Source organism: Salvia miltiorrhiza, chromosome 3 (genome assembly GCF_028751815.1).
Source record: "Salvia miltiorrhiza cultivar Shanhuang (shh) chromosome 3, IMPLAD_Smil_shh, whole genome shotgun sequence".
NCBI classification, from domain to species: domain Eukaryota; kingdom Viridiplantae; phylum Streptophyta; class Magnoliopsida; order Lamiales; family Lamiaceae; genus Salvia; species Salvia miltiorrhiza.
In genome coordinates this window covers 47,922,770-47,938,864 of record NC_080389.1, presented here as the reverse complement: position 1 = coordinate 47,938,864, position 16,095 = coordinate 47,922,770, and the positions used below count along the sequence as shown (strand labels likewise).

General features: G+C 33.6%; 3 protein-coding genes across 18 annotated transcripts; 1 reads left to right on the top strand and 2 right to left on the bottom strand.

Moving 5' to 3' along the window:
* Positions 1 to 198: 198 nt before the first annotated feature.
* On the bottom strand, positions 199 to 2,842 carry LOC131016235 (cyclin-P3-1). Of its 5 annotated transcripts, none has more exons than XM_057944889.1 (4): positions 2,560 to 2,799; positions 2,334 to 2,475; positions 787 to 1,250; positions 199 to 701 (listed from the first exon to the last, which is right to left on the bottom strand). In XM_057944889.1, the coding sequence occupies exons 3-4, from the start codon at positions 1,185 to 1,187 to the stop codon at positions 449 to 451; spliced, it is 654 nt and encodes a 217-aa protein (XP_057800872.1). In that variant the 5' UTR covers positions 1,188 to 1,250; positions 2,334 to 2,475; positions 2,560 to 2,799; the 3' UTR covers positions 199 to 448. The 5 variants fall into 5 exon arrangements, with proteins under 5 accessions (XP_057800872.1, XP_057800875.1, XP_057800871.1 ...); XM_057944892.1 differs by having other exon boundaries at positions 787 to 1,217; positions 2,560 to 2,792; XM_057944888.1 differs by having other exon boundaries at positions 2,334 to 2,842.
* Positions 2,843 to 5,873: 3,031 nt separating this feature from the next.
* On the bottom strand, positions 5,874 to 8,792 carry LOC131016232 (uncharacterized). 12 transcript variants are annotated; one of them, XM_057944879.1, is made up of 7 exons: positions 8,142 to 8,792; positions 7,524 to 7,590; positions 7,341 to 7,434; positions 6,937 to 7,014; positions 6,651 to 6,770; positions 6,349 to 6,572; positions 5,874 to 6,128 (listed from the first exon to the last, which is right to left on the bottom strand). In XM_057944879.1, the coding sequence occupies exons 2-7, from the start codon at positions 7,553 to 7,555 to the stop codon at positions 5,981 to 5,983; spliced, it is 696 nt and encodes a 231-aa protein (XP_057800862.1). In that variant the 5' UTR covers positions 7,556 to 7,590; positions 8,142 to 8,792; the 3' UTR covers positions 5,874 to 5,980. The 12 variants fall into 12 exon arrangements, with proteins under 12 accessions (XP_057800862.1, XP_057800859.1, XP_057800861.1 ...); XM_057944876.1 differs by having other exon boundaries at positions 7,528 to 7,590; XM_057944878.1 differs by having other exon boundaries at positions 8,146 to 8,792.
* A 4,542-nt stretch (positions 8,793 to 13,334) lies between these two features.
* LOC131016230 (RAN GTPase-activating protein 1) lies at positions 13,335 to 15,790 on the top strand. Its single transcript, XM_057944873.1, has 2 exons — positions 13,335 to 13,523; positions 13,895 to 15,790. The coding sequence occupies exon 2, from the start codon at positions 13,906 to 13,908 to the stop codon at positions 15,508 to 15,510; it is 1,605 nt and encodes a 534-aa protein (XP_057800856.1). The 5' UTR covers positions 13,335 to 13,523; positions 13,895 to 13,905; the 3' UTR covers positions 15,511 to 15,790.
* The last annotated feature ends 305 nt before the right edge of the window (positions 15,791 to 16,095 follow it).

Here is a 16,095-nt window from a genome sequence, read left to right as displayed (position 1 = left end):
TTATTGGGTTGTGCTTGTTTGGTTATTTACTTGTAATAGCATGATTATCATTTGATAATAAAAAAAAAAGACTAGGTTCGGCCAAAAAAATTCATTCTCTCAATCTCTAATAAACCATTTCAACATATTTTAATGCACAAACACTCAAAATTTGAACACGTACATAGTAAAAAAATATCAAGAAACGCCACAAAAATATTACCTTCAATTCAAAGCTTCATACTATGACTATTAAGGCCAAACCACTGACTGTTGAGTGGGAGAAGTGAAATGTCGAAAACAACCCTACATACTTTCACAACACATGAAATGTAAGTCATAACAAGTTTGCACACATATGACTTACCTATGTTACCACTGGATGTTGGCCCTCCCTAAGATATAAAAATGTCGAAAATTCTTCATGTTTCACGTCGTATATGGTTGGATATCAGCATTCTTTAGCAGATCATCTCGCAACTGGTCGAGCACAGGTGGAGTCGTCCTTGTTCGTCCAGCTCTCTTCCACTCCGCAAGCCTGGATGGGGCGCTCAACGAGGGTGCCTTTTGCTTCTCGTTTAAGGATGGAACAATATTTACCAAACGTCTGTACATTCACATGAAGCCGGAAATCTAGAGAAAATAAGAATTTCATCTCCAATTTGTTCATCTCTGCTGTGCTCACGCCTCCCACTCGAGCATAATATGCATTATTGTAGAATCTGAAAATTATCAAATCTTATTCTATCAGAATAGAATCAACAAAGCAGCGCAAGAAATCGAAAGAAGAAATAGAATCGGACTTACGCATCATCCATGAATTTTGCAGCAAGCATTACACTGGTGATTGTGAGCCGGTGAATATTCAGGGAAGTTAGCAATGATTTCGTTTGCTCGATGAATCTATCCATGTATATGTACGCCACAACAAAGCACGAAGAGCTGCAGCATGAATACTTAAAAATCCGATCTATGTATTGTTGAATGCTGAGAGAAGGCGCTCTTAAACCGTGGAATATTGTGATGAAGTCTTTAGTTTGTAAAGTTTCTAGCCTCCTTTCGTTTTTATGGACGGACCTCTCTAGCAATGTCGATAAAAGTGAGAGAATCTGGGGCTTTTCTATACTGCCTTTTCTGAAGTCCTTCAGCCCCAACGCTATGTAGTCACTCGAGCACGCACCACTGGTTTCGAGGGCCAAAGTTCCCATTTTTGGATACCCTTTGGAGCATACACCTCTCTGTCAAGAGCCAAACGTTTGATAAGGGCGATGCTGCAAATCATGGATATAAATTACGATCAGAATCCAAATTAATAAACTGGACTATCTAAGTACTTATTTTAGAGACTATTCAAGGATTACATTGGCCAGATAGATCTTGCCCAAATTCAAAATACAATACCTATGATTCCATATACACCGACATGCTCGAAACTAGTAATAACATTCAAGAAACTCGCTGCCCAATTAATATGCCATTGCACTATTAGTCAAATAATATTTTACTGTCACGAGAGTTCCTCATCTTCAGTCTTTTGAGATAGTTATAAGATGCTACAAGAGAGAAGATGATGCAGGAAGTGAACAATCAAATTTGGCAATCTTCTTATTAAATAGCTAAACTTCGATTAGATTTCTCATTTCAAGTTATCGATATATAATAAAACATAGAAGAAGCACCGTTGCCACCTTAGAATTCAAGCATAATTCATCTTTGAACTAACCCTAAAGAAGGTGAATCCTAAAATTCATATCTCTACTTTTAATTACCATATCAGCATTCAAAACATTAGTAAAGTCGAATTTCAACAGAACATCCACATACTTCTTGCATATCTCCAACAGTTCTTGATGGCGCAAGCAATAACAAATAAAGAGTATAGCACAAAAACACAAGCTTTGCAATTGTCAATAAATCTAAGGCATAACTCAGCCCAAACTATATCTACTGAAATTATGGATATTGATTCTCAATCTTGCTACAATGAAAGAACATTTAACTGTAAACTTCTAAACTATTTTATGGTAATCTAATTTCTATACAATCAGACCACTTAATTTCATTGCAATAACTAAGAATCATTTTCATGGAATAACAGGCAGCACCCAAAAATTATAGCAAGAAATCCAAACAAAAATAACCAAAACAAAACGGACAATGAAATTAAGACAAAAATACAAATAATTTCACATCAATTTTCCACAGCAAGAAGGAACTAAACAGAATCCCAGCTGAAAGCAAACAAGAAAATAAAACATAAATAAGAAACAGGAAAAACCCATAGCTCAAATAAAATCAACAAGGATGGTAAAGAAGAAATAGAATAAAGAAAGAAGAGCGAGCAACAAACTTACACTAAATTCTCAACAGATCTGATGCTCCCATCTTCCACATTTGCGAAAATTCGTCAGCTCTGTTTCTCATGATTTTTGATTATTTGTTTCCTTGAGCGATAATATATGTCTTTCTCAAAATGGTGCACCACTTTTCCTTTTTCTGCATAAAGTAGATTCACTGAATGAATGAAGAAGCAAGAAAGATGCTTGGTGCTTACAAAATTAGGGTAATCTTTTAGGTTACTTCACATGGAAAACCAAAAACCCATTCTCGCTCATACACCATTATCTCGCTGGACACTAATTTCACTTTCTTTAGGGGGTATAAATGCTAGTGCAAAATATTGTTCTTTTTCTATTAAATAAATGTATGTCCCCTCCACATGAAAATTCTCTCTCACCTACACATGAGTTTTTGTGTGTGAGAGAGAGAGAGGAATGTGGGATCATGATTCATGGAAGGCAGCGTCGGTAGCCGCTGCGTCTCACATCACACAGTCTCATTTGCCTCCATATTACATCTGGGTATGTCAAATTAGATTTCGACTGAATCTTGAAAATAGTCATTTTGAAATGGTAAAAATAAAATTTATTTGTGAAAACAAAAAAATGATTACATTTATTATTTTATTTTTTATATAAAAAATTTAAAAATTATTCATGAATTTATAACTTAAAAAGTTGAAATCACAATTAGCATTAATTTTAATTGTAAATTCAAGTTTTAAAACTCGAATTCACTACTGAATATAGTATTAACTGTGAATTTGAGTTTTTAAAATTTGAATTTATAACTAAAAGTAATATTAGTCGTGAATTCAAGTTTTAAAAATCGATTTCACAACTAAAAATATTGTAAGTCATAAATTCAAGGTTTAAAATGTAAATTCATGACTAACATTATTTCTAATTGTGAATTCAAGTTTAAAACTCAAATTCACGACTACCACTATTTCTAGTTGTGAATTCAAACTTTAAAATTTGAATTCACAACTGAAATAGAAAATAGAGTTGGTTGTGAATTCGAGCTTTAAAGCTCGAATTCATCAAACTTGAATTAACTAAATTGGTTGTGAATTTTAGTTTTAAAACTTGAATTCACAACCAACACTAACGTTTATGTAGCGAATTTCATCGAGTTGGTTGTGAATTCTAGTTTTTTAGATGTGAATTCATAGATCTGGTTGCGAATTCAATAACATTATATAAGTTGTGAATTCATAGATCTGATTGTGAATTCAAAAACATTAAGTTGTGAATTCATAGATCTGATTGTGAATTCAAGAACATTAATCAATTATCCAAAATCTCTTTCTCTTTCAATTGATCAAATCTCTCTAATAAAATTCACAAATCATTACTGGAAAAAAATTGGAAAAATCAGCGTTAGTGCTTTACTATAACCCATCGTGCTTTCGAATTGTGCTTTGGTTTGCTCCACATTTGAGTGCACACCCATCTCATTATAAGAGGAGATCATTTCATTTGGAAGACATTTTTATTCGGAGCATGGCAATGAAATGCCGACCGGGTGATAATCAATTGAATTAACACTAATCCGGCACAACCAAAAAAAGAATAGAGAAAAATCTCCTAAACGATTGCGACATGATCAAAATCATATTGTATAGTTGTTCTACTTTGTTTTGGTGATGACTATATGCGTTAATTCTACAAGCGCCTGCATCGACCTCTGCACAACCTCGTCCTCGTTTTCTGGAAGGTCGATTGCAGTTGGTGCAAGCCTAGCATGCTTAACTCTCTCGCTCTCTGAATTCCATTACTATTGGATAGAATTGAGAGAGAGAGAGAGAGGTCCATAATGTTGTGAGGGAGATAAGAGAGTGACCAATTTTTTTTTATTTTTATGTTAGAGTAATTTTGTATTTGTGCACAAAAATTGGCCAAATTTTAAATTTTTTATATAAGTGAACAATTTTTATTTTTACTATAACAAATTGGTCATTTTCAAATATTGACTCTTAGATTTTTCCATGAATAAGTTATTTATAAACTAGTTTTTTTAGACGAGGATGTACATTTTTTCGTCCGAACAAGTTATTAGTAATTTTCTTTTTGAGACGGAGGATATAAATATATACTCTCTTCTTCCTCTAAGAATATGCTTACTTTTCTATTTTCATTCGTCTTCCAAGAGTATATATAATCCATTTTTAACTTTATTGTTCACAAGTAATCGCTTTATTTCTATTAGGATATTTTCCGTAAAATACACGAAATTTCAACAAATTTTGCTTTTTCTCATGATCTTTAATTTTTTTTAAATATATATATAATTTTTCAATTTTTATTTTATTTTTCACTGATGCTTCTTTCCGATGAAATTAAAGCTAAGGTGGCACAATGATGCCAACGTGGAAAATAACCTAAGTGAAAATCATTCTCTATGAATTGAGGTGGCACAATAACCTAAAGCTAATGCCTCACACTTTTCTTTTAAAAGAAAAAGACAATCCCTCACGGTTATGTATCAAAATATCTAATTCAAAAGCCCTAAACCTTCTAAAAACTCACGCTTAGGTATATAAAAAAACAAAAATCTCAACTTATGTGATTCTTTCTTTGTCTATGAATATTCGTTGGGTTGGTGATAGTTTATTATTTTTTGCTTGTGTGCGTTTCTTCTATGTCTGCAAATATTTATCTTGGGACCATCAATGTTCAGAAAGTTGGCCGGGAACAAAAGTGATATTGGGTAGCAACTGTGCAACTCATGGGAGATAGGTAGGTCCCCAAATTGAATTATCTGTTGATTTTTTTTACTGTTTCTTTCTAGGGTTTGAAGTGTACTACTTTCAAAATAGGTTATAAATATGATAGGGCTTGAATTGTTTACTCTTTCTTTCTAGATTTTTTACTGTTTCTTTCTAGCAGTTATCATGTTGTTGACTGCATTTTAGTTATAGTAAATATGATTTTTGCAGTGGCAGATTTGCTATTTTTATGCACCATGGTGGTCGATTTGAAGAAATTGATACATGAGATTGTTATGTTGGGGGTAGTAGTAAGGATGTATGATATAGACCATGATACTTTTAGGTACTTTAATGCTAAGAATTTAGTTGAGAAATAAAGATATAGTTCTTACACTACTACAAAAACGCTCATAGATAACGGATTTTATCCGTTATCTATGACCCCAAAAAACCGATAAGTATAGTGGTGATATCTATGATATGGTCATACATAACGGTTTTATTACCGTTATGTATAGTAGTATAGATAACGGTATGATGCGCTCATACATAACGGTACATAACCGTTATCTTTAACAATTATACATAACGGTTCCTACCGTTATGTATTAATGATATTACCGTTATGTATTAGAATTTTTAAATTATTTTTTTCATCATAGTTAACGATTTTTAGCACTTTTTATAACGGTTTTTACCGTTATCTTTGATAGAAATACATAACGGTTTTTTTGCACTTTTTATAACAGTTTTTTGCATTTCCTATAATTGTAATATATTTTTTTTCAATTTTCCGATTATTTATCTCAAAAATTAAAGAAATAATTATAAAACAACAAAATGACATTGCCATCGATAACATATATTATATAACATCCAAAATATTCATACATTAGCATCCAAATATAATAAAACATCACATATATTCTATTTAGCTATATGTTTAATTTAAAAAAAAATATTACAAATACGCGCAACTTTGCTATATGTGTCATTTTGTAGTAGTGACTCCGACAAAGTCCTCATCGACCTCTCAAACGCTTCTTTCACGCTCATCTTCATCTTGATCTTCGTCCCTTCTTGGAAGTAACATCCCCTAATAACATACAAACACATACACCACTTGTCAAATACTCAGTCCCATTCTAAATCAATGTCAAAGTACAGAAGCTCCAAGCTTTGTATTCCAACAACAAAACCAGACTATGGATTCAATAATCTCATGCAACATACTAGAGCGATAATCCAAATTTGTGTGAACCTTTCCAAGCAACATACTAGAGCGATAATCTTATAATTTAGGGAGGGGGTAGTACCTTTTGTCTGAAGATTCCTTGAATCGAGTAAGCATTTGAATCATAGCATCCATAGACAGATGACCAGAAAACATTTGATGGAAGTATGAGTTTGCTTCTGTTTCAATGTCATCAGCAGCGGCATCAGAACCCCCAGCACTTCTCATTTTTGAATTAGCACGCATATGAGAGACATCCAATTTCTCAATTTCCTCAGATACGTGATTAGAGGAAAGCACACCAACCTGTATAACAATTTTATGAAAGGTCACATACTAGTGATCTCAAGCTGGCTGAGATAAAAATCTATGTCACAATTTTACCTTTAAGATTGTGGGACAAGCTTCTAAATAAATATTCAAAAGAGAATCAGAAGGTTGGAAGTGACTAGGAGAGATGTCCTGATCTCCAATCTGAACATCCTTCAAAAACTTAATGCATTCCTGGAGGCATACACATAAACCAGATATTGGAATTACAATCATTAGAGATCAAAATGGACCTCATCGTAAGATGGCAGATACCAATTCTAAAATCATAAAAGGATTTGACTCTATAAACCAGATAAATGGACCTCATACCAATTCTAAAATCATAATAAGGACTCACATTTGCAGTTTCTATGCCAATAACATCATCACTCTTCTCTAGGGTAGCAGCTGATATATCAAGGAGTTTTTCAATGCACTGCACATTTTTAGGAATATAAATGGAGTAAATTCGACCACATAATGCACCTGATTAAAAATTATCAAGCAGAAGAGTTGCAGCATAAAGTTCAACTAGGCGTTAGTGATTGTTTCTCATTTTCTACATCAAGGCATTTTCTACTAGTTAATGCACTTCTTGATCAGTCCTGCATGTTGTGCTAGACTTGCTCTAACTTAAAATCCCTAAGTATCTGGTTCGAAAAACAAAATGACTGATATCAACTGCTTCCATTTAATACATATTAATAGATTACAGAATGTGAGAAACATAGAACTTATGAAGGACTATCTTTGTAAACCAACCTCTGGTGTGTCAGCCCAATGTGAGATTCCTCTTAGAAGAACTGGCATGTAAGCAGGATAAATCCAATCAAAGAGAAGCCCATAAGTCCTGCGGCTGAAAAATAAAACAGAGAAGAGTTTACAGAAGCCATTGTAAAATACATGAACACCTGTTAGTTATGGTCATTTGCACTAAATTATCACCTACTTGTTCTGCATGACTGCAGTTCGTGCATAACATGTCATGAAACTAATCCCACCAGCCATCTTCCTACAAGTTAATGAAAATATGTAATCAAGGCTAATTGAGCAATAGATTAATGCACATAAATTATTTAAAATCTAATGCTTGTCCTTTTCTGTAGAGAAATATAGAACTAATGTTTCCTATCAATACAAAGCTTCTTATACCAATTTGTCACGTGACACATACCAGAACTTGGCTGTCAGATAACAACTTCAAACTTCTCTAAGACTCATGGATAACAATTCTTCTGTTGATATTAAGACTCATCAATTAACACAATTATCAGGTTATTGCTTATCTCTCTCGCGTGCCTGTTTTCATTTACACATATTGCATATCACAGCAGATATATCTTATCAATTAACATAATTATCTGGTAACTTGATATACTGCAATAAACCACGAAGAAAATGACTCACAGTCACAATAAAGCTGAGTGAAAGAGAAGAACGATTACGTTATTTTCCTAAGAGCGATTCATAGGAGACAAATATGCAATAGACTTGGAAATATTTATGGAATTTATCTTAAAGCAAATTTCTATTAGAAGCAAAATAGTTTCCAGAAAAGAGCACCTACAATACTGAGATCAACACCTCCGAGCAGAGTTGCTAGAATCACCTCTGAGCAATTGAATTTCTGATCTGATTTTGCACAGAGAACACCTCCGAGCAGAGAAACAAAAAATCAAACAAACTAATGTGAGTGTTTGATTTTGGCTTTAGAAAAACCCGTCAAGTGATGGAGAAGCTGTGGCTGCGCTGCGCCGGGGTGAAGGGCGGTTGGACGCCGGGGTGGAGGGAGGCGGTTGCCGGGGTCAGGGAGGCTAGGGTTCTAGGACAGGCGCCGCTGGGATTGGAGGGATTTCAAATGGAAGGGAAAGAGGAAAAATCGAATCTTTATAGGGGCTTGAGAGATGAGGGAGGCGAGGACGACGGCGGTCCGGCTGACCGCTGCTGTCGACTGAAGAAGAAATGGGTGGTTCAGGCGGTAATATCGCCGGAAATTGTTGGGGGAGGAAGCTAGGGATTTTTGGGGATTTTTCATGATTTAGAGAAGGAACGAGAGGGAGGCAGATGCGAGGCATACAGAGGGGATACCGTGGCGGTGGAGGCTGGCGGCGACAGTAGCCGCCGGTGTTGAAGGGAGTAAGGCGGTGGCAGAGAGAAGAGGAAGATGGGAGTACGGTGAGAGAGAGAGGGGTGCTTGAAATTTTGGAGAAGTAGGTGAATCATGTAATTAGGGTTTTGATTTTTTATAATATTATTAAAATTAAAATTAAAAATAAATATAAAAATATACATAACAGTATTGATAACGCTCATATATAACGGTTAAAACAACCGTTATAAAAAGATGCTCATACATAACGGTTGGCTTAACGGTTTGGTAATACCGTTATGTATGCAACTAATAGATAACGCTCATACATAACGGATTCACTAAAACCGTTATCTATTTCCATGGACAACAGTACATAGATAACGGTTTTTTGTCAAAACCGTTATCTTTTCAAAAAAAGCGCTCATACATAACGGTTTTTAAAAAAAACCGTTATGTATGAAGTGTTATGTATGTGTAATTTTGTAGTAGTGTTAGAATAAATTGTGGTATAGGATCCCTGGTTCTAACTCTTATAGGACAATGTTTGTTGATAATTAAGAAGTAATGGATATGTTAGCATTCCTCTCTTCTAGAGTTAGAGCACTCCATATGTATGTTGAGGGGGAATTAGAAATGGAGGGGGTAATGATGCCATAGATCCTGCACAACAAGCTAGTCATTGAGCAAATCCACGCACGCATGACACAGAAGATGGACTATCAACTCAATAGGACCTTATGAGGCATGAATCTTTCGTAAATAATGACCAATTCCAGGTAAAAGTTGTCTAAATTCACTCATATTTTACTTTGTGTATCTCACCATGTTACTTTGTAGAGTGGGTTGAGCTGGTACCAAATGAAGAGAAACATAATACAGAAGGCCTTGAAGTAGAAAATATAAATAAAAATGTACTAAATGAAGAGCAAGACAATATCAAAGTCTCTGAAGTGGAAAATGTGAATGATCGAGCTTCGACTCCAATAAGAACTCATTCAGAAGCATTTAATTGGCATATGCTGTGACATGCATCATCGTGTGATAGATCGACATGATGATGTATGAAACTTGATGAATGAGCATTTGACCTATGACATAGTGAGACATAATTTGAGCACTTTAAAAAAATTAATGACAAACTTCAAATAATCGTCATCCTTTATTTTGAATCTGAAAGTTTCATCCTCGTGAAAATTTATAAGTGAATATATCCAATAAGAAAAAATATCATTGTTAGAGTTATTTTAACTCTAATTATTATTATTCATTTTTGAATAAATTATTGATTTTATCTTCTTCATTAAATATTTTTAAGAGAAATAATATCTATATTTATATATTTTCGGATATTTAAAAAGAAAAGAGAATGAGATTTAATTTAGACTTGGTCATGATACCTACAAATACTACAAAGAAAGAAGAAGAAAATTTAAAGCTTGCAAGACTTGGTATTCCATGAAAGTAGGGATGTTGGTTAATTTGCTTAACCAACAAGATTACTTTGGCTCGAAGTTTAACCTAGAAGTCATGTCCACTACCCATGTTCTTAGCCATGTTTTTCTTGCCCATCAAGCATATATTGGATCTATAAATAGGGACAAAGCTCACTGCATTCGGTACCAGTCCATACAAGAACATATATATACAAGTGCAGGAGCTCGAAGCTATTGTTCAAAATCTCGCCGGACATCTAGTTCAAACACACCTTGAGTGAGAGACTCGTGTGCCTAACAATCCTTGAGTGAGAGACTCGTTTGTTAGAACTAGTTGATAGGTTTGTATGTTTGATATTAACTTAGTTTCTTTAAAATTGATAGGATTAGAAGAAATTTCTTTTCTTATCAATATCACTCAGTAAGAGGAATTCTATTGAGTGGTTTCTTGTATCTTCACTGTAAAAGAGATTTTTATAGTGAACATACACTGTAATTAATTAATATTGCAATATAAAATCATTTCATTGTGCGTACTTTATTTTATGTTGCTTTTATGCTTTTCATACGATAATGTTGGGTTAATTGTTCCACCATCTCTCCAACATGCCTGTGTTTGCGAAAGCGACAGAACATTAATCCTTATCTGCACATACGATCCCTCAATTTGACTTATCAACCTAGAATATGTCATACCAACTGTTGTAACATTTATAAATTCATTGTCCTTCCTCATACTACTTGTTGTTCCATATCCCTTTGTATGTTAAAGATGCATATCGACACCATCTACACCAAAAGTATAATATATTTAAGAAAATAATACACAAAATAATCTATATTGCAAACATTTATATAATGTATTATTTGAATAATATAAAATACATGCATGTATAAATACATAGATAAATAAAAGTTTAGGAGACTAAATGATCATAATGCATGCTTACATGAAGTCGTGTTAGCGTGTGTTGATGATGTAATTAAAATTGGCTTAATACATGCCTACAACTAACATGACGAGATATTTAGCGTGTAAATCGTGCATGCTAACATTAACACCTAATGTACGCCTACATAGGAGCATGACCAAAAGTTCAAGCGTGCAAGTGTGAAGTGTGCATTGTTTGCTATTCATACAAATATGAACACGACTGAAATACAAAAGTTTGTCATTCAACACGTCACATATAGAATAAAAATAACATATTACAACAAATCAATAACATAAATTGAATATTTAGATCCTAAAAAAACGTTTAATCGCACAAAAATATGGGGAATTGAACTACACAAAAAAAAATTAAAAAATGAGAAGTATTGTTTTAATATCAGGCGAATTTTAAAGACATAAATTGAGAAGAAACGGAATATCGTACAAAAAAAAGCTAATACTTACAAGCAAAGAATGATCTACTTGTTCGTCGCCAGAAATTTGGTTGCCGGCAAGAGAGGTCTACTCTCTAATCCACCGTCCCTGCTTTTCTTTTTCAACAAGTTTAGAAATTTTGTCAAGAAAACTTGAGATTGAATGTCAGAAAATAATTACTGTATTTTAAGGATAAAATAAAAACAAAAAAGTATTAATAAGGACAATTTTGTCTCTTTATAATATTTTTACATATGTAAGTTTTATTTGTTTTTCCTATCTAAAATGAGTTTTTTTTTTGTTTTTTGTTTTTTTTTTTTTTTAACTCTCACTCAAGTCTATAGTATTTAATGTTTTTTAAAAAAGTCTATAATATTTAAAATCACTTAATTACAAGTTATTTGCTCACGTCCGCCCGACTTACCTCCGTATCATATACATGAGGCTTTTTTCAAAAAAAAAAAAAAAAAAAAAACTTATTTCTTTCAAAATAAAATAAAATATAAAGCTTCGGAAAATATAGAGTGGAAAAATATTGAGTTGGTATTGAATAAGCATAGATCCAAAAGTTGGTATTGAATATGTAAATAATCATAACTAAGAAAATAGTGTATGGATAGCAATGCGTGATTGAGACATGGAGAAAAAGAAAGAAGCACAATGGGGTGATTAGATTCACAATTTTTGAGGCGATTGGCCTCTAATACTGATAGTGGTTTGGCCACTAAATTGGTCTTGTACCGTCCCACGAATCTGGACACATTATCTTCTCTCTCCTACTTTATTACTTTTATTACTTTCTCTCTTTTATTTTATCACTTTTATACTTTATTAACTATACACTTAAAACACTAATCTACAACTCCTTAATTTCCGTGCCAAAATCAAACGTATTAAGATTCGTGAGACGGAGGGAGTACTATATATTAATGTATATGTTGTTAATTAGAGTGGCCTCCATTAAATTGAATAATACTTTATGGACTCATTTGGTACTGGCATAAGATAAGATATGGTATATTTAATTATTCTTTTAATCATATATCATATCATATTTGGTAGTATAATACATTAAAATGTCTATAAAATATAATATGTTGTTTGATATGATTATTAAAATTATATAAAGTCAATAATGATTATAATTATAATTTATATTACTATATCATCTTCCTTGGTGGTATAAAGAATCAATTAAATTTGTATAATATTTTCGGACTTTTAATTTATAAAAGGTCATATGTTTTGTACCAAATATGATATTAAGATATTATATGTATATTATATACTATATCATCCGTATCAAACTGACTCCTAATATGATAATAAATATTTAAATAATATATAGTGTTTTATTATGGAATTGAACCTCAAACTTTATTTACCAAATACTCCGCAGCTTATGAACTTATTCAAGCTTAATTGAGTTTTTTAGATTCAAGTTTAAACTGTACATCTTTAAAAAAAATCATTTTATTAATCATTAACATAATGCAACTATTATTTTATTATAATAAAAGTTGGTTAGGGACTCAATATTAATTATTAATTATAATGTAAGCATATATTTAGTAATAATTTTATATTTTTAAAGTAGGTTGCTCACGAGCTAAATATTATCAAACTCAAATTTAATTTAATTAGGTAACGAAATTCACTAAACAATCTCTTATGAGATTCAACATAACTCATGATTACAATCCTAACTAACATTTTAGCATATATGGGAACATGTACTTGAACGTGAAAAAAAGTTGTAAAATGAATTTTTAAGTAGTAAGTCTAATTGCTTTACAAAAAAATAGTAAGCCTAAATAAAGCCCATTATGTAATGGGCCTAAATCATTAGTTGATTTGGGCCACCATAACAAAACCTTATCTGAAAATAGTTTTGGTGAAGTCCCATAGCGGGAGATATTACTGCGCACTTTCTCTCTCTAAATTCAAAATTACGTTCTTCTATAAATTTATTGCTCTCGCAGTTTTAGTATACACCACTTTGGATCTCTCACTCCTCTTTCTTCGCGGCGTTTCTCCGTTCCTGTTAATCGGTAGTTTTCCTTTTTATGTTTTTTTGTTGGTTTATTTTACCAAGTACAGATTGACTTTTTTTTTGTTATAAAACGCCTCTGGCATTTTTGATCTCTGAATTCGTATGTTGCTGTACTAGAATCCTACTGCTATCTGTTTATAGTTATTTATTTTTTATTTTCAAAGTCCGATTTGTTTCCTTTTTCCGTGTTTGCGTTTGCTCGTCAATTCGAATTCAATTTTGTTGCATTTATCATTTTGAGTTGAGTTCTAGGGTTCAGTGATAGTTGGAGTATAAGTTAACTGTGTGTTGGACTTTGATGCAGTTTCTAGCATGTTTCTTCTTAAATTTGTATATGTCGGAGTCTTAACAGCAATGAATTTCTTTTAGGTTGTTTTGATATGGAAGTTCCCACATTATCTGTGAAATTGTGGCCCATAAGCCAAAGCACAAGACTGAAACTTGTTGAGCGAATGACAAAAAATCTTGTAACTCCCTCCATTTGGTCTAGAAAGTATGGTCTTTTGAGTCAAGAAGAAGCTGAAGAGGATGCCAAGCAAATAGAGGTTGCAGCTTTTGCTGCAGCGAACCAACATTTTGGGAAGGAACCTCATGGAGATGGAAGTTCAGCGGTGCAGTTATATGCTAAAGAATCTAGTCGCCTCATGATTGATGTTATTAAACGAGGCCCTGTTACAAAAGCTGATGCAGAACTTGGTATACTGGACAAAATAAAAGAATATGATGGAACTACCTTCGATATATCAGGAGATCCAAGAAAAGTAATTGGTGCAGACGATGCTGAGAAACTGTTGAAACTCTTGAAGGAGCCCGGAAGAAGATATACAAAGATATGTTTTAGTAACACAAGTTTTGGGAGGGAGGCAGCACTTGTTGCTCAACCTATATTATCGTCCATGAAGGATCATTTAACTGAAGTCGACCTATCGGATTTTGTTGCTGGAAGGTCTGAGGAGGAAGCTCTTGAAGTCATGGATATGTTTTCATCAGCTCTAGAAGGTTCTAAACTGCGCTATCTTAACCTGTCCCACAATGCGTTGGGTGAGAAGGGTATCAGGGCTTTTGATGCACTTCTAAAGTCCCAGTATGATCTGGAGGAGCTTTATCTGATTAATGATGGCATCTCGGAGGAGGCTGCAGTGGCAGTCCATGAGTTAATTCCTTCCACTGATAAACTAAAGGTCCTTCAGTTTCATAACAACATGACTGGGGATGAAGGGGCGATAGCTATAGCTAAAATAGTGAGTAAATCTCCCCTTCTGGAAGATTTTCGATGTTCATCTACTAGGGTTGAATCTGAGGGAGGTATTTCCTTAGCTACAGCACTTGGATCATGTAGTCACTTAAAGAAGCTTGATCTGCGAGACAATATGTTTGGTGTTGATGCTGGGTTGGCTTTGAGCAAGGTGTTATCTGCATTTTCAAATCTATCTGAAATTTACCTGAGTTATCTGAATTTGGAGGATGAGGGGTCTATTGCTATTGGGAATGCCCTGAAGGAATCTGCCCCATCTCTAGAAGTCTTGGATATGGCAGGAAATGAAATCACTGCTAAAGCTGCTCCAGTTCTTGCTTCCTTTATAGCTTCCAAACAGTTTCTTACCAAACTAAACTTGGCTGAGAATGAATTGAAGGATGAGGGTGCTATCTTGATTGCCAAGGCACTAGAGGAGGGTCATGGTCAATTGTGTGAAGTAGATATGAATACCAATTTGATAAGAAGGGCTGGTGCCAGGTGCTTGGCCCAGGCTGTTGTAAGTAAGCCCAGTCTTAAGTTGCTTAACATCAACGGCAATTACATATCTGATGAAGGGATTGATGAAGTGAAAGATATATTCAAGAATTGCCCCATGGTTTTGGGTCCTTTGGACGAGAATGATCCAGATGGAGAGGACTATGATGAAGAAGGTGAAGAACAAGACGGTGATATTGAACACGAACTGGAATCCAGACTTAAGGGCCTCGAAATCAAACATGAAAACTGAGATGTGTGCAATACTGATTAGCTTAGAATTGCTTCTACTTGTGTCTTTTAGGCTGTTAGTATTGTTTGTATGGTTATTGGTCAACAGATCATTTGTGTCGGTTAGAAGCGAATTGCACCCTTTTCTAGTTTTCAGATGCTGTTACTAATTTTCTTGCAGTTCGGTGAAGTTTGATCCTTCTATGGCTTTGTGTAGAATGGATCAGTGTTTGTTGTAACCAAGATGGCAACCCTTGAATTGCCAACTTTTATCAACTGCTAATAGTTTTTTATATTTTTTATTTTGACTTGAGTTTATGTCATTTCCTTCTTATATGTAGTATGTAGCACTTCTGTATATATATATTTTTGATTGAGAATAGCTGGGGTTGGATTTATGTTATGAATGTTTATTTTGTTATTCGTCTGCTATGTCATTTGGACTTGTTAAGTATCTGGTTATAATTTTCTGGGCATTTTGATTTGTGGAATATTCTTGGTACAATTTTATTATCAGTCAATATCCAACTCCTGATTGTTTATTTATATGTTGAGACATAAAAATAAAAGCAAAATTATGAAAACTCTAAAAGGGGTTTGGCTTTGG